At 41.0% G+C, this 16,455-nt stretch overlaps 3 protein-coding genes across 3 annotated transcripts; 2 read left to right on the top strand and 1 right to left on the bottom strand.

Moving 5' to 3' along the window:
- Nucleotides 1-201: 201 nt before the first annotated feature.
- Nucleotides 202-3,153, top strand: paqr4b (progestin and adipoQ receptor family member IVb). The gene is made up of 3 exons (XM_084567915.1): nucleotides 202-575; nucleotides 1,502-1,720; nucleotides 2,698-3,153. The coding sequence occupies exons 1-3, from the start codon at nucleotides 407-409 to the stop codon at nucleotides 3,129-3,131; spliced, it is 822 nt and encodes a 273-aa protein (XP_084424041.1). The 5' UTR covers nucleotides 202-406; the 3' UTR covers nucleotides 3,132-3,153.
- Nucleotides 3,154-3,564: 411 nt separating this feature from the next.
- pelo (pelota mRNA surveillance and ribosome rescue factor) lies at nucleotides 3,565-8,489 on the bottom strand. The gene is made up of 13 exons (XM_084567916.1): nucleotides 8,376-8,489; nucleotides 7,850-7,942; nucleotides 7,363-7,513; nucleotides 7,061-7,151; nucleotides 6,390-6,553; nucleotides 6,100-6,160; nucleotides 5,718-5,879; nucleotides 5,593-5,639; nucleotides 5,320-5,393; nucleotides 5,161-5,232; nucleotides 4,841-4,915; nucleotides 4,487-4,518; nucleotides 3,565-4,027 (listed from the first exon to the last, which is right to left on the bottom strand). Exons 1-13 carry the CDS (start codon nucleotides 8,414-8,416, stop codon nucleotides 3,933-3,935), a joined length of 1,158 nt encoding a protein of 385 aa, XP_084424042.1. The 5' UTR covers nucleotides 8,417-8,489; the 3' UTR covers nucleotides 3,565-3,932.
- Nucleotides 8,490-8,940: 451 nt separating this feature from the next.
- ppp1cab (protein phosphatase 1, catalytic subunit, alpha isozyme b) lies at nucleotides 8,941-14,775 on the top strand. The gene is made up of 7 exons (XM_084567914.1): nucleotides 8,941-9,350; nucleotides 10,382-10,513; nucleotides 11,131-11,361; nucleotides 12,082-12,186; nucleotides 12,891-13,114; nucleotides 13,699-13,833; nucleotides 13,920-14,775. The coding sequence occupies exons 1-7, from the start codon at nucleotides 9,296-9,298 to the stop codon at nucleotides 14,013-14,015; spliced, it is 978 nt and encodes a 325-aa protein (XP_084424040.1). The 5' UTR covers nucleotides 8,941-9,295; the 3' UTR covers nucleotides 14,016-14,775.
- Nucleotides 14,776-16,455: the final 1,680 nt, after the last annotated feature.

The following is a 16,455-nucleotide window of genomic DNA, read 5'->3' as shown; positions in this document are numbered from 1 at the left end:
GGAAATTGTGTAATCCCCAGATTACCCTGAATGCAGCACAGTTGTGTGCAGGCTACAACTTCTGTTTTATAATTCTGTATTGTATTGTATGAAGTTGAGGTGTTGAGTTGGCTATAATCCACCGCAAGGAGCAGCTGCAGCAGTGCGCATGTTTCTTGTTTTATCAGGATTACCCCAGCTTAGGAGGAAAAGCCGTCTTCTGATTGGTCCTACTGAGAGCATGCCACTTGGCCAGCTCAACAGGTTGCTTGCTTAGAATTACACCTGTCCGATGATGGGTTTCAGGGACCAGAGTTTCCGCTGATTGTCATCACGTCCGTGCCTCGGCGTGTGGCCTGTTTTAGGATGTAAATGGTGAGGAACTTGTACTGTTGACTAAATGTAAGGGCACTGGCTGCAGGAAGTCATGATGGTACAGTACAAAAGGCCACGGCTCTTGGAATTAGCAAAGACCCCTCCTCACCTTCAGTTCAACAAATATGTCCTGACGGGTTACCGGCCAGTGTCCACAGCTCAAGAGTGCCTCAGGAGTCTCTTCTACATGCACAATGAGCTGGGGAACATTTATACACATGGTAAGTCCTTTTTTTATGTATGCACTCTAACAAGGGTCATTCTAAACTAAAATATATTTAAAAAATGTCAGTCTTCCAACCACATCTGAATTTCCAATAAAATATAGCACTTGAATGCAAAGCAAGTTATTCTCACCTTCTGTGAGTAACGCATATGCTAAAACAAATCGGGTCACACATGTCAACTACTCTCACTTATGGTCAGTTACAGGCATACTTGGAAACAGCGTGTAATGAGGATATGGGGTATTAGCTCTAATCTGGCCTGGGAATCCCAGTGCTGGAAATATCCAACGGTTAACTAGGTCTTTAAAGGTGACTGATAGTTTTCAGCTGTAAATGCCCATATGCATCTTTAGAAAAGCATCCTGGACAAACGAGTTTGATTCCATTTTCAGCAGAATTTCAGAGTACGCTTACAATGTCCGTCTTGTCTGTATGCTTCTGCAAATTCAAGTCTTAAGTTGTACAAAAGAAGATGTAACTTTAACGGTGCATGACATAAAAAACTACACAACCTTGAACTTCTGCAGGCCTCTTTCCCTGCTCCATTTCCACTTTAGCCATCCCATAAGTTCATTAAGACTTAACACTCTTACTAAGAGGAAGTGAAGGGTATTAGAATCAAAGTGTTGCTTAGGATTTCTACGTGCATGTAGCCAGCTAGCATTAACATTGTTCCTGGTAAAACAAACAAACACAGGAACCCCTTTCTCTCATTTAAAAAGGTGATGTTTCCTGGCAACTATTGTGCTTGAATGGCACTCGTCATATATCACTATACAGAAGGAAGTCGGCCTGAAGCACTTCCACATCTCAGTTCAATTTTTTTGGCTTATTTAATGCATCCGCCTTCTATAACAATGCATTTGATCCCTTTCTTCCTTCTTCTGCCTTTTCCCATTTTACCTCTCTATCTTCCTCAGGCATTCCTTTCTTCCTTTTCTTGGTGCTAATGCCTTTTAGTATCCCCTGGATGGAGGTGGACAGCGTTTGGATATGCGTAGCCCACTACCTGGCCTGCCTCAGTCCCACCATTGGCTCAGTGGTCTACCATGTGTTTATGAACCATGTGGGAGGAGAACATGTGTACGACACCCTGCTCTCCCTTGACATGTTCGGGGTCTGCCTAGTTAACACCCTTGGTAGGGATCTGCAAACTTATCACAACTACTACAGCTGTTTTTAAGTCTTCTGGGGGCCGCTTACATCATAGTAAAGGTTTTCTGGAATGCCTTCCGTTAAAGAGGCGCTTCAGGGAATAGTGAACGCACATTAACAAATGATATGCAGTTCAGATTACAAAATGGACTGAAATAGAGAAATAGAGCCACATGTCCTTAGTTTAAGTATTTGGTATGTGTAAAGCTTCTGCAATGGTGGATTCTAGTATCCATGATGCAGCTCAATAGTGTCCTTCATTAGATGTTTCTTGTTTCCTGTAAAACTGAACCAATATTTCTGAGCCAGACATGAGATATTAAACTTAGAAAACTCCCTTGTGAGTCACAGATGTTACACATGGCCCAAAGTCTCAAATTAAGTCTTCCCAGAGTCAGTATCTCATCTTACCACAGTCAAACCCAAGTCCTCCTTTTTAGCTACATGTGACAACCTCTAGGGATGGACCAGCACTTAAGTTCAGACTGAAATATCTCAGTAAATAGCAAACAGAATGTCGTGAAATTTGGGCCAGCCATTTGTGTTGCTTGGAGAATGAAGTTTATTGACTTTGGTGAACCCTTGACTTTTTCTTTAACACTCACCTGTGGACAATCTTTGGCTTTCACCATTTGATATGATTGGATAATAAACCCACCACTTGTACTTTGCTGAAGGCCTGTTGCCAAATATTAGCTCGCTATGCTAAGCTAAGATGTTGAACAGTAAACCATATTACTTTATCTTGTGGTCTACTACTGTTCCTGTACATCCTCAAAGCATGGCTCCTGTTGACTAAAACATTTCTACCTTTAACTCCAAGAGCTGTCTTTAGTCAATCAAGTATGATCTCATTGCTTTGTAACTGGTTTGAGTCCAAGTCTGTACAATTTTGTTTTAATTCTAAAAATAACCCTGACAACAGCTCCACTGACAAGAGTACCCTCCCTTTTTTCTCCAGGGGCACTTCCCATCATTTACATTACCCTGCTATGCTACCCGACAATACAACAGGCTGCCTTGCTGGCCTACACCCTCCTGTCAGTCTACGGGATCTACTGTGCCACCACGGCCCGCACCAATGTCCGGCGCTTGCAAGCCTTCGTCGGGCAGGCTTTGTTCCGCTTCAGCCTCTTCCTGTTCCGGGTCTACGGCAGCGGCGTGGGCAGTCCAAACTCCCTGCGTCTCTTTGTGATCATGGACTCTCTAGCTGTACTGGGTGGGGTGGTGAACATCATCCAGGTCCCCGAGCGCTTCGTCCCAGGCCTGTTTGACAACTGGGGCAATAGCCACCAGATAATGCATGTCATGGTCATTTGCTCAATTATCTACCTGCACTGGGGCACACTGGAAGATTTGGCCTGGATTAAGAGCTACCAGTGTCCTACTGAGTGATGCCAAGTGCATCACGTTCACACAAGGCTGATAGAAGAGAGATTTAGGATTCAGTGAAGCAATAAAAGTAAGACATGGGGTTAAGATAGGAGGGGGTTACAAAATGCACTTTAGTCCTATCTGCTGAAATTCTTCAAAAGGGAAGCTTACAATTGAAGAATCAAATAAAGCTACAGTGTTGTAACTGTGGAACTCACATCGCTATATTAAAATACAAATCCTGAGCATACTTGATTTATAGCTTGTTGATATGCAGTAATTTTGGGTCATACTACCAAAATAGGTTTTAAACTGAAAATTAAATAATTTTATGTAATAAATTATCTATATTTTTTATATCTTGGTCTTACTTGTATTCATGCTTGAGCCTTGTTCATGTGACAAAGTGGAATAAAAGGAGTAGTTGCATGCTTCTGTTGTTTAATTGCAAGAAAGATAAGTTGTATATACATTCGGAAAAAGAAATCAACGATTTTACTAGTCTTATCCGTTTTCATTAGGATTTGGCAACAAATGTTACATTCGTTTCATCTGCATTGTTATTGAGCTTAACCTGCATTTGTCAAAGACACTGCCACCTTCAAATCAAAAGCATCAAAGCAATTAAAACTGCATCCAATTATGTGAAGTTATGGACACTTTAGAAAAATCCAGTGTGGATGTTGCAGCGTCCCAAATACCTCGATCACAAGACGGGAGCTTTATTGTTTTGAACACACTGAATGCACACAGTCTTGTTTTATCTGCGACGGTGGAAAACCTCCTACTCCTGGTAAGATCTCTCTGGTCCATTCGTGTGGATCAGTCTTCATCTGAGCTGCTGTCCTCCTCAGCATCCGAGAGGTCGGCGATGGGGAACCGCAAAATGGCAGCCACTCCACTCAGCTGAGTCAGCTCTGAGGGGGCAATGGAGGATAAATCAGAGGGTGCCATTGAGATGAAGTGAAATTAATTTAGTACTATAGAGTAATGAAACATTTATAGTGAAGATCTAATGGTTTGATTATGCTCATACTGATCATAACATTTTAAGTAGATGCAACGAAACTCTAGGGAGAACTGAAGATATTCTAATGGATTACTTTCAGACCAGCAATAACAACCTTTGGCCACTTAGTAATGATTACTAATCTGGCAAATACAGAGGAACATTACAATTCTCAATAGTTATATTTCTGGCCAATGTAAGTCCTATAGTCATTCCCCATTTTTACTTTGTTTTTCCAGTCCAAAACTGTAAAATTGTACAAAACCAGAACAAGAAGTTGAAATACTTCATAAAGCTAACAGGCTGGAAAATATTAATCATACCCAAGTACTACGAAAAACTCAAGTCAGAATGGATCATAACTTACGTTCACCAGACACGTGAAGGCTGGAGAATATTCTGCATAAACAAAAGAGAGAAAATAGCTGGATCAGCTGGATGTTTGTCAAAAGATGACAACTTATTCTCTGATTGCCGTATCATCACAGGTTAAGAAACTGGCAGATACTTGGCCACCCTGCCCTTTCTAAACGAGCCATCAGTGAATCACATTACGAAGACTATCTGCTCAATATGGTCACCGAGGTGTATCCAAATAAAGATTAAAACTCATTGAAAGACAAGACTAGCATGCTCACGTAATCATTCATTCAGTGACTCACACATGGTTTGCCCATCTGCCAGTTCTTGGTGCCTATAAACACATTGTGTTCGAAGTTACCTGACATTGCCACCATTGTCTCTCACGTTGTCTACCAACCGAACATAGCGACTCCTCGTGGCTACATCCTGATGCCTGGACGTACACACAAACCAAAATAAGCATTAAAATATTTCCATCACAAGCAGTCTTTAGTCTGATAAAGTTAATTCCAACGATAGTGCATGATCAGTTAAAGGAATGTGATCTTTATGTGTGATCTTTTTATTTAGTCTGATGGCTTTTGGTTAAAGCTGGTGAAAATGTCGGTCCGTTGGAGCTAAACTTAAATTCCAGCTGCAACCAGTTTACCCAACAACTCCCAACTGTTTGTACTGTACCTGAACAACTTATCACTTATTAACAAGGTATCGACGGCCAGGGCGTCAGCAGCTTTCTCCACGTGCGCTAGTCTGTGAGGATGATACAAAGGTTGTTGATTACAAGTGAGAACAACTGTGAGTCATTGTTGTGATTAGCTCTGGTCTGTCATCACTCACCCGTAGAAGGCTTTGTCAGGATCATGCTGGAGCATCTTATAGAAGTCTTCCAAGGCTTTCACCTCTCCAGCTGCCTGGGGGTTAGACATAAATACACATATTCACACATTTATATCCAGAGGACAGAGGGGTGAAAATTTATGTGAAAATTCATGCAAAGGGATTAAACTGAGTATACTGATTCCATGCCCCTTTTTTTTTTTTTTTTTTACTGGGGAGAATTTGTTTACAGGATGATTTGTAGGACTGACAAGTCACAGGACGCATAGTCACCTTGGTATCAGAAAGTCTACTTGTGACAGCGGGGTCAGAAAGGATTTCTGAAAAACAACAAGCATTTAAGTCTTCATCTTATAATGAAATTTGATGTTTTCTTCTCAGGGACCAACAGCTCCTACCTTTTAGTGAGTACTTATGACCTGATGATGAGTGGACCAGCATGAACTTGGGTCTATTCTCTAGAAGGACCTTGTTGTCCTGTCGCACTGCCTCTTTGAAGAGATAGGTGATAAACTGGTCCTTTACAAAGCCGGGACTGGCCACCAGGATGCACTTCACCACTAGCAGAAGACAAGGAAGGGGAATCAAAGGTAGACTTTCACAGTGTTTATCGGAAATTATTGGACCATAAAAATAGTACGCGGGGCAGCAGTGGAGATAAGATAACAATGTGACCGTAACAACAAATTAAAAAGAAGAAGCATGTGACAAAACAGGAACATACTGCATGTGTATTCATGTGTAACTGTGCATGTGTTGGTTTCTACACAGCAGCCCTACCATCGAAATTGATGTGGCGAAGAATCCCTTGCATCACAGCCTCATAGAACCTCTCCAGAGCCTGCAAGCAGTGAGACAGTTCATCAGATAGAATGCGCGACAAACACACAATTAAATATATGTGAATATGTATAGCTGGATAGGTGTTTTCATAATGAGGGGTGTCATTGGGTTAACACACTGCCTTTCTTCATATTTCAGTATTCTATAACAACATGGCCTTCTGTTTCCATTTTTTTGCCGTGAAAGTTAATTCGTTTCAGATAGACGCACAGTTACAATGGACTTGCCTTCTCGTGCTGAGTGCAGCTTCCCCTTCTCTTCCGAGGAATGGTGACTTCCACTTTTGCACGAAGCAGCGTCATGGCCGGGGTCACCAGGACCAGGTTGGCCAGACCCTCCTGCATTACCACAGCTGCAACATCTGCCTTTTGGGTTGCATCACATGCCTGCTCTAAAGGGCAGACAAAGGCACAATAAGTGGAACATGGGTGGTAGTGCTTACTGAAGGTACCAACAGCCAGTTGTCAGACTTTTACAATATATCATTGTATTTTTCTGTAAAAAATTAATAAATATTAAACAGTTGAACACATTTTATCCTTAAAACTAATTGTCGTGACAGAAATATGACAAGTCTGCAGAACTGATGTGATGGCAAGCATATCTCTGCCCTCTTTAAAGACAATTAGCAAGCAGTCGGTTGAATGTAAACAAATGAACCCTGACATGCAGCTTTATACTTCTAAAAGACAGATGCTGAGATTTTGACAGACTGAGTGAGCAGCTGTGAAACTCCATAAAGTTCTTTCAGGTAAACTAGATACTTGTGGGTCTGTGTGATTACTGTTGACGAGCCTTGGTTGACGTATACATGGGAAGTGCATGTTTGAACAATCCAAAGAAGAGACTGCTCATAACGAACAATATAAATTGTAGTATCGGCGTAGCGCCTGCTCACCAATTCTGTCCAGCACAACGCTGTCCCAGCACTTTTTAGCGAGAGTGAACTTCCTGTTGAGCTCAAGCTCAATAGTGTGGTAAGCCCCCATCTGAAGAGGAGAAATCACAACATAGTCATAACACTTTTAATTTCATATATAAGTTATCCGAGACAGTAGCAAAAGACAGAGGTGGTTGCGCCGACAAACATGGCTTTACAAGAATGATGAAAACAATCAGAAGCGACCTGGCCCCAGCTCCAAAAGGGGGCTCATAATTTGGGTTGGGTAATAACTAAAAGACTGATGAAAAATCTCAAACCTTCACATATTGATTCTCCTGTAAGTTGGTGCCTTTTACTCTCAGCTGGCAGGCCTGGGAGTCAAAGTCGATAGTCTCCACACATAAAGTCAGAGTAGTCCGAACTCTCGAGCTGCCCACACTCCCGGTAGGAGACTCCGTCTGCACCTTTCTGTGGAAACAGGAGACAAGGGCTTTAGTTGTGACTATGATGGCATTATTTTGTGTGTATATTTTAGAACAAAACACACAGAAAGAGTGAAAGAAACCATCGCAAACATTTAACAGACTCACTTTAATAAACAAAGTGCGAGTGGACAGGTAATGAAACACAACTACACACTGTTAAATGAAAGGGATAGATAAAGATGCTGCATTGCCAGTTCCAAGTGCTACAAGATCACAAGCCTAATATCTTTCGCCACTGAGCTGGAAAACTGTCAGATTTTTGCAATCTGAACTGCAGGGCTTCAATTGTTACCTTATTGTGATCCATGCCATTGGTTACCTGATAGTGGAGGCTCTCAAGCTGTCCCCCACTTGCAGCAGGTTGTATGTGTGCCACATATCCTCGGCCTCCTCTGGCATCAGAGTCACCTGACTGAAGAAGTGTTTACCATCAATAAGTCAGCCTCTGCATTGCTGCCATTTGTGGTTTTGGTCATCACAACATGAAACTGTGGATATGTTACTCTTTAAGATGCCAAGCCATTTTACAGACAGGGCAAAGGCAGTATAGGGCAAATATGCATGGCCATCCACAAATAGTAACAAGTTGGGGTTGTTTTGTTGACTCAGGTGTTGAATACGCTTAGTCATGAGTCTAAGCGGTACAATAAACTGAAACAAGTAATGTTAGTAATGTTTGTGTTATGGGTTGATACATTTTAACGAAAACAACACTGTATATTATCCTACTAATTAAAATACTCCCCACATCTATACAGACACAGACACAACGCTTACGTTGACACATGTACAGTCAGCAACAAACTAGCATGCTGGTTAGCTTGCTAACATTAGCTAGCACTCACCCGGCATTATCTTTCTCAATATCTTTGTGGAGCAACTTCATGGTTGGATGATTGTATGATATAAACAAGAGTATTAATGTAAAATAGGCAGGTTCGCGTTTATCCGAGTAAGATACATGATTATATTTAAGTTAAACACCAAGCTAGCTAAGCCATCTTTCAGCTTGAGTGAATGAATCACTCGGTGCGGGTTGCCAGGCGCTAGGACATTGCGTCATTCCAAAATACGTCGTCAATTCTTCCCATCTTGGTCACTTCCGTGGGTGTCGCTTTACTGCGCAACAAATACAAAGCGATAAAAACACGAATTTAATGAGTAAATGTGGATAAATATGCGTTAAGTTTCATTGTTTGGTAAAATCTTGTATTCACAACGACTAAAATGTGAGATATAATCGAGTATGATTGTCCTTTTAACATTGTAGTTTGAGATAAGTAAATGCTGACAGATGTTCAAAATAGCCAATCCCAGGGAGGATTGGACGCCCCAAGCACCGCCTACTGTACTAATCAACCAATGAGGACACGACAACAGTCAGCCCACTTCCGTTCAAGCTCTCTTTGAGCTAACGCTCGACTAGCCTTTTTTTTGTCGATGGCATGGTGCTAGTAGCTACGGCAGAAATATCGTTGTCACGAGAAAATTTGAATACTTTTGAGTGAATTCGGATATCTAATGAAAATAGCTGACTAATGCGAATTTCTGAAGTACATGTCAACCATCCCATCTTTAAAAGTTTATCACCCAACCTCTTATTTTGAGGTTGTCTATTCTGCCCCAAGGTTAGCTACCTAGCGGGCTAACGATAGCCGATTAAAGCTAAACTAGTTGGGCTAACGGTAACTCAGTACCCATTTAACAGTCAATACACCGTGAGTTTGTCGGGGTTATTAGAAACAAATCGAAATAGAGGAATAGCATGGCAGAAGCTGATAAGTTGAACATCGACTCCATTATACAGCGTCTGCTGGAAGGTAAGTCTCATTATTCCGCTCCATATTTATTCACCGAGGTAGCCATTTTAGCCAACAGAGGCTAGACAACGATAGCCGCCAGAGCTATGTTGGCGAAATCGAGTTTATCTGTAGCTGCTTGCTAACGAAGCAAACGATTTTAATTGTGTAAGGTGTTGACTCTCGGTTGCTTTTGGTCACTAGCATCCATATCGTAGTAAATTAGCATTTGTCCACATAAGATCCAACGTAAACGCTATCGGACTGGGCCCGAAAAAGTATGCACACATTTGGCACTATGAGCATTTGCCTCGTTAACCTTGCATTTTTACTTAAACTAATAAAGCAGTTCAGTTTTGTTTTTTCAAAACGTTAATACATAGTTTGCCCAAATTTACTTTTCTTGGGAGCTCAATGCCTTTGCACAGTACGTATGGTCGAGCTACAAGTACACTGAACTGTTGATGTTTAGAAAATTAACATATTCTCTTGAATTTTACTGCTACTGATGGCATTTCTGTTAGTTAGCTCATATTTCCGTTGTTTTTTTCCTTCCTAATATTTGCGCTAAATCGTATGTTTAGAGCGGGCACAGAGATGTGATTTACAAAATGCTTAATGTCCCCATAAAAATCACCATTTGTGTTATCAGAAAGTCACAAGACATTCACTATTTATAGGCTAGTTTCAGGATTACTCTTTACCACTGGTCTTGTATTTTGTAATTGTCATGAAGGTATTACGGGATTTTCACTTTTATAAATGACCTTTACAGCAAGGTTGTAAAACAGCCCATAAAATTTACCCAGTTCTTCCTCATTGTTCCTAAGTGCAGATGTTCTGTTGGTGGAGCTGAGATTGAACACTAAGAATGTACACATTAAGAAATCCCTTTTTGAATGTTATTTTAAAAGCCCTGGAAATAACCCAATATTGTACAGCGTTGTTAAACTTAGTACAAAAATGAGAATGAATGTCATACTTGACTTTTCTTACTAGGCTGTTTTAACTGCACCATTTATAACGTTTGTTTTATTTATCTGTCCTCGCAGTGAAAGGCTCCAGACCTGGCAAAAATGTGCAGCTGACAGAGAATGAAATCCGTGGTCTCTGCCTCAAATCCCGGGAGATATTCCTCAGCCAGCCAATCCTGCTCGAACTTGAGGCGCCCCTCAAGATTTGTGGTGAGGCTTAGTTGTGTTCTTTAAGGTCGAGAGAATTCCCAAGTGTGGTTACACTGCATTTGCAAACAGTCTCGATGGCTGTTGTACCACCATGAGGAATCCTGTGTTCACATTGTACAGTGCTTTCACATGGCCTGATTCAAATGGATTTTCAAATTATAGTTAATTGTAAACAGACTGTCAAGAGATTTAAATGTTTCAGGACTGAATATAGAGCATTGCTCTGACCTTGCCACATAAAGAACTGAAGGGATAAACTGAAATTAGCTTTGCAGTGTGGTTTTGTACTTCGAGTCTCCCTGAATTTGCCCTCCTGTGTTATACTGCAGATGCCACTTGAGAAGTGAAGAAATTGGCAGTGCAATAAAAAAATCACGAACATTATCCCGAAAATTGTTAAAAAAAATAAAATAAGTCAAGCAACACTGGAATAACAGTGTTGAGTTTTAAAATGTTCTATCCAATCGTGGTATTAAGTGTTGTGGTAAATTTGCAAGGTGTTATTGTACCTCTATCCCAGTCTCCTACCCTTGTTGTGCACATACACACCGTATAATAATCACCCCTTTGATGCAACATCGCAACTTCCACTCTAATACCGCTTCTTGTCCTTTCAGGTGATGTTCACGGGCAGTACTATGATCTACTGCGACTGTTTGAATATGGAGGCTTTCCACCAGAGAGCAACTACCTGTTCCTGGGGGACTATGTAGACAGAGGCAAGCAGTCCCTGGAGACGATCTGCCTGTTGCTGGCTTACAAGATCAAATACCCAGAAAACTTCTTTCTGCTGAGAGGAAACCACGAGTGCGCCTCCATTAACAGAATATATGGCTTCTATGATGAGTGTAAGTTGTGTACACAGACTTTACTCTTAATAATCTTACCACTGCTAGCTTTATAAGCCAGACCCAAAAGATCTAAGTGTAGTCAGATAGTGTCGCAGTCACCAATAGCTTACAGCGAGTAGATAAATGTTTATTAGTTTACAAGCATCAAGAGGTAGATACTTAACATACACAATTTGATTAAGACCATAATTTATCCACTCTGCTTCATAGAATTGTACAGGTGATGCCTTTACTGTTTAGGATTCTAGTTGTTAGATCTGTTGTAATCATCTTGATGTGCACATTTCACCAGATGTTATTGGGAATATTTACTCAGTGGACACCAGAATAGCCTAATTATATTTACCAAGCAACCATTCTGTCAGCTACGTCTGAAGACAGTCAAATTATTTTAAAATGCAAAAGCAAAATGTTCCCTTCACTTAGAAATGAATCTACAAATGATTAACTTTTTCAGTTTTCTCAGAAAAAAACAAACATTTCTGGTGGTGAAACTGCTTTATATGGAACAAAAGCCCACAGATAACATCTCAATACAGTAGGCTGCAGGCTAAGGAGTGTGATCTGCAGTACGTGCAGTGCTTAACCACACGCCTTTCCTCTTGTTCACAGAGACAGGGTTATGTAAAAGGTGTTTTTTATGTGATGCAATAGTTAGCAGCTGATTTTATTGGTTTCAAGATTAGATGACCCAGTACTTGTGGTCTCCTCCCACAGGTAAGAGGCGATACAACATAAAGCTGTGGAAGACCTTCACCGACTGCTTCAACTGTTTGCCTGTCGCGGCCATTGTTGATGAGAAGATCTTCTGTTGCCATGGAGGTATCTTCATCAAACAGTTCATTTGGCTTCTTTCCACAGTGCTCTGTTGTTTCTGTCAACATAATGGTCAAAGACCTTTGGGACTGTGTGGGAGCTTAATTACTTTAACTATGTTTATATACTCTTTATTCCTAAAAGCTCACGTGTGTCTATAGATAGATAAGTTTCTACAATCCTTTATCTAGTCTGTTTAGTGATTTGTAAATATAGAATGTTTAACACGTCCCACATGTCTCATGAATTAATATGCTGTCTGTGAGGTGGATGTGGTGTTAGATAATGGGGAAAATGAAAAGATTTTATTCAGTCACTAAAAAGTGCAGAAGTGAAGTTGAGGCTGATTTGAAAATAAACCTACATTAAAATAATAATATATAAATATCTAAATAGATTTCACACCGATGTTTCACATCTAGTCTCTTTAATATAGAAAACGTCATAACAACATTAACCCAGAGCCATTTGTGGCACCAGTAGTCTCATGTCTGGGACAGAGAATATGTAAACATGCGCTGATGATCATGAGGGTAAATTCCATCTGCTGCTTTCTATACAAGGTTACATAACACCACACACACACAGAAAGGCTATTGTATGTTTGCTAGAGATGCTAGAGTTATTTATTTTCACATGTAGTGACAGTGACCAAACACAGACTGAAGAACAAGAAACATACTTTATCTTTGTTAACTTTCTCTCTCCAGGCCTGTCCCCAGACCTCCAGTCTATGGAGCAGGTGAGAAGGGTCATGCGCCCCACTGATGTGCCTGACCAGGGCCTCCTCTGCGACCTGCTGTGGGCCGACCCGGATAAGGATGTGCTGGGCTGGGGTGAGAACGACCGCGGAGTCTCCTTTACTTTCGGCGCCGACGTGGTCACGAAGTTCCTCCACAAACATGACATGGACCTCATTTGTCGAGCCCATCAGGTCAGTGCAAGAGCTTCATTCAAAGGGTTAAGATGGTTTTTGCAGTGAGAATGTAAGGTGGTAAAACAAGTGAATGGGTGTGGACGTCATTGGTAATTGTGATGGAATGCGGACCAACCTTGTCTTAAGTCCCTGGATCGTGATGATGATGACGATGAGCAGTTTTACTTTTAGTTACGGTAAAGAGGGTGGATTATCATTAATTTTCTTGTAAGCCCACTATTGAAGTCACTGGAAGGTTGACACACGTATCAAACAAACACAGCATCATTGGATAATTCGAACTCTTGTGCAGGTGCACTTGCAGTTGTGCACGTGTGTTATGTTCTTGTAATTAAAGTTTTATTTAATTGTAATCTACGCTTTTTTCATACTAGTTATGGTAGACGAGATTAATGTTGTAGTCAGTTTCACTGATAGGATAGGGGGATTGTTGTGTAAGTGATAAGTGTGTTTCTGATGTGTTTAGCTAAAATAAGAAAATCCATTTATATGTCAGTGCAAGCTTATCATTTTGGTTTGAGAAACAAATGTTTGAAATCCCTCCAAGACATCTTACTAAGCTTTCGTGTCTGTGTGTTCAGGTGGTTGAGGACGGATACGAGTTCTTTGCGAAGAGGCAGCTGGTGACGCTGTTCTCGGCCCCTAACTACTGCGGGGAGTTCGACAACGCCGGAGCCATGATGAGCGTAGACGAGACCCTCATGTGCTCATTCCAGGTAAACAAAAGACCAGTCTGACCAGCCTTGAAAAGTTACATAATGTTTGTTGCTGCTTTTGCTCATTTTTCTTTCGTCTTTGACAGATTCTCAAACCCGCAGACAAGAAGCTGTTCTACGGTGGCGGAGGAGGCATGGGCTCTGGACGCCCAGTCACTCCTCCCCGGAAAGCTAAGAAATGACAACAGTAGTTTGCCCTCGACCTCTGACCCATCCCTCCTGCCCTCTCTACCTCTCTTCTCCTTTCTTTCACCAAACAGCCAGAAATCAAACCTATACCCAGGGCTTTTTTCCTTTTTTATCTGTACTTCTTAAAACATTTAATGTTCCGAATTGTCTGAGTGAGTGCGTGCGTGCGCAGACTACCGACGCGTGCCGTCTGCAGGTGAGCATTATAATCATGTGTGCACGTGTACATTTTGTGTGAGAGTATTAGAGGTTTATACTTTCCCCTTTCTCTTACCACTCTTCCCGTGGAAAGGTTGAAACCACAGTGTCTGTCTGTACAGTAATTTGACTGAAAAAGCCGAGCTTGGGAGACAGTGGGAGATCGCTGATATGATGAATTAAGCAGCAAATCCCTGCCAGCACGTGGTGTGTGTGTGTACTTGTGGAGGGGGGAGTATTTTGTTTTCCCTGTCCTGTGTACTGTAAAATCTCCAACACAGGTGTGTGCATGTGTGTGGGTGAGGGAGCAGTGTCTTTCCTATCTGAGTGCGGCGTCGCACCATCCTTGAATAAGGAGGAGCGTCATTTTATAGCAAGCACACGCTTGTTCTCACACACACACATGCATATGACTCTTCAGATTCATATGAGCCAGAGCTGTAAAAACCCCATACAGTTTAGGTTTGTACAGATTTGATTACTTGAAAGAGATTTTTTGTGAATTCGTTTTGTAGTCTTTCATCAAGTTGACCAATAAAGCGAGAATCTGAGCTGCATTGTCTTCTAGTTGTTTTATTGTCTGACTCCTGTATCTGCTACCAGGTAATTCAGTGACTCCTAGATAAATAGCTGTTGGCACGTGTTACTACATGTTCCCTTTTTTATGTTGACATAAAAAGTCAACACACCTTCAATCAATCTTGATTTTACTTCACAGTAAAATATGCCGTCCTAAAAGGGGGTGGCACTCTTTTCTGTCCACGCCCTCTGTCTGTGACGCCTTATTAAAAAGATTAATGGCATTTGGCCACATGCAATCATAAAAACACATTTAAGCTTCTACCAATTATAGAATTCCTTGTTGCTTTACGGTAGTGATTAAATGTTACATTCCAATGAGACTACGGAATAAATTGTGTATTTTAGGATGTGTGGCCTCTGTTCCACTTAGTGTCTCTGGTGTGGCTGAACCAGCAAAAACCAAAAGTAGGACCTCCCCTAACTGGAATACAACTATTATCAATACACCTGTAAAAATGTCTGTTGAAGGTTTCCTTTATTTCAGTACACTACTTTTGGAATATATATATATATATATATATATATATAAAACACCACAGTGAGACACCACTAATTATCCACTTACTACTCTGAAAGGTTTCCACGCCGTGAGTCTGGTGTTTCTAGGCTCTATGACCATGACCTAGGGGAAAGAAAGAAACGGGACACCACCCAGGTCAGTCTGACCACCTCTAATTGCAGGTGAAAATCTTGTTAACAGACCGCAGTCATGTGAATTTCAGGTGGCCACCACCCACAGATGTTATTTAAAAAAAAAAAAAAAAAAAAAAAACATTAGTCATGTAAACTGAAGTCCAGCTGCCTTTGCTTTGTTTCGTAACATTTGCTTTGCTTATACCATGGCCTGCCTGACTGAGGATCTCCACAGACCAAACTCTAATATTACATTTACTGTCACAAAAGACATGGAAAGAAATGAAACCTGCAAAGCTAAAACCAGTAAAATAACCGATGATCGGATCAATTGGCGTTTATTCTTATGTTGCTCTGCTTGACCGTTCATTCATTCATTCAACTCTAGATTATTTTTATGATTGCATGCATATATTTAGTTTAAACGAATCGAGTAATACAGAGATACTGTAACTTCCTCTTTACTTTCCATACCTACACAATCAGTCAGTGTGTTTCCCTAAACAATGTAAAATGACACTCAGCTGCTGTCACTCATTTCCGCGTACAGTGAGGCCTGATATCCACAAGGAGGCAGTGTTGAGCTCCTTTGACCTCCGCCAGATTTAGATGAGACAAAAACAGAAGAGTAGTAAAGAAAATGCTCTACATTTCCCCAGGGGAAGGTTAACATCCATGTGTAATCTGTGCAGAGATTAACTATGATGGAGTTATTGTTGCTTTTGTTGCAATATTTTGAATTAAAAACTGGATTTTCTTTATTAGGTATTAAACTTTTAAAAATGTTTTTTATTAAGAATAGTATTTGCCTTCTGTTGCAGTGCGGAGACTGTGTTGATGCCCTCTGTGTGTCCTCATTCTATATTTATCAAACAAGGATCTTGTTTCTTTCTTTGGCATTTCTCAAGCTCTTTTTGCACTCATTCATTTTCCTGTCACCAACACCCTTCTTCAAGACGCTCTGTCCATCATTCAGCCTTCCTTTTACAGGACCGGTGAGGATAGAGATCAAGGGCAAAG

Source organism: Chelon labrosus, assembly GCF_963514085.1.
Source record: "Chelon labrosus genome assembly, chromosome: 19".
NCBI lineage: Eukaryota > Metazoa > Chordata > Actinopteri > Mugiliformes > Mugilidae > Chelon > Chelon labrosus.
Note: the sequence above shows the minus strand (reverse complement) of the source record. Positions and strands in the feature narration are given on the sequence as shown.

Excerpts from the sequence above, each read along its gene's own strand:
- paqr4b (XM_084567915.1), top strand. The coding sequence starts at position 407 with ATGATGGTACAGTACAAAAGGCCACGGCTCTTGGAATTAGCAAAGACC. Across the intron at positions 576-1,501 it reads GGGGAACATTTATACACATG|GCATTCCTTTCTTCCTTTTC; the intron begins GTAAGTCCTTTT and ends TATCTTCCTCAG. Across the intron at positions 1,721-2,697 it reads CTGCCTAGTTAACACCCTTG|GGGCACTTCCCATCATTTAC; the intron begins GTAGGGATCTGC and ends TTTTTTCTCCAG.
- pelo (XM_084567916.1), bottom strand. The coding sequence starts at position 8,416 with ATGAAGTTGCTCCACAAAGATATTGAGAAAGATAATGCCGG. Across the intron at positions 7,943-8,375 it reads ATTGAGAAAGATAATGCCGG|TCAGGTGACTCTGATGCCAG; the intron begins GTGAGTGCTAGC and ends ACACTTCTTCAG. Across the intron at positions 4,519-4,840 it reads GACAATGGTGGCAATGTCAG|AATATTCTCCAGCCTTCACG; the intron begins GTAACTTCGAAC and ends TTGTTTATGCAG.
- ppp1cab (XM_084567914.1), top strand. The coding sequence starts at position 9,296 with ATGGCAGAAGCTGATAAGTTGAACATCGACTCCATTATACAGCGTCTG. Across the intron at positions 9,351-10,381 it reads TATACAGCGTCTGCTGGAAG|TGAAAGGCTCCAGACCTGGC; the intron begins GTAAGTCTCATT and ends CTGTCCTCGCAG. Across the intron at positions 13,115-13,698 it reads TCATTTGTCGAGCCCATCAG|GTGGTTGAGGACGGATACGA; the intron begins GTCAGTGCAAGA and ends CTGTGTGTTCAG.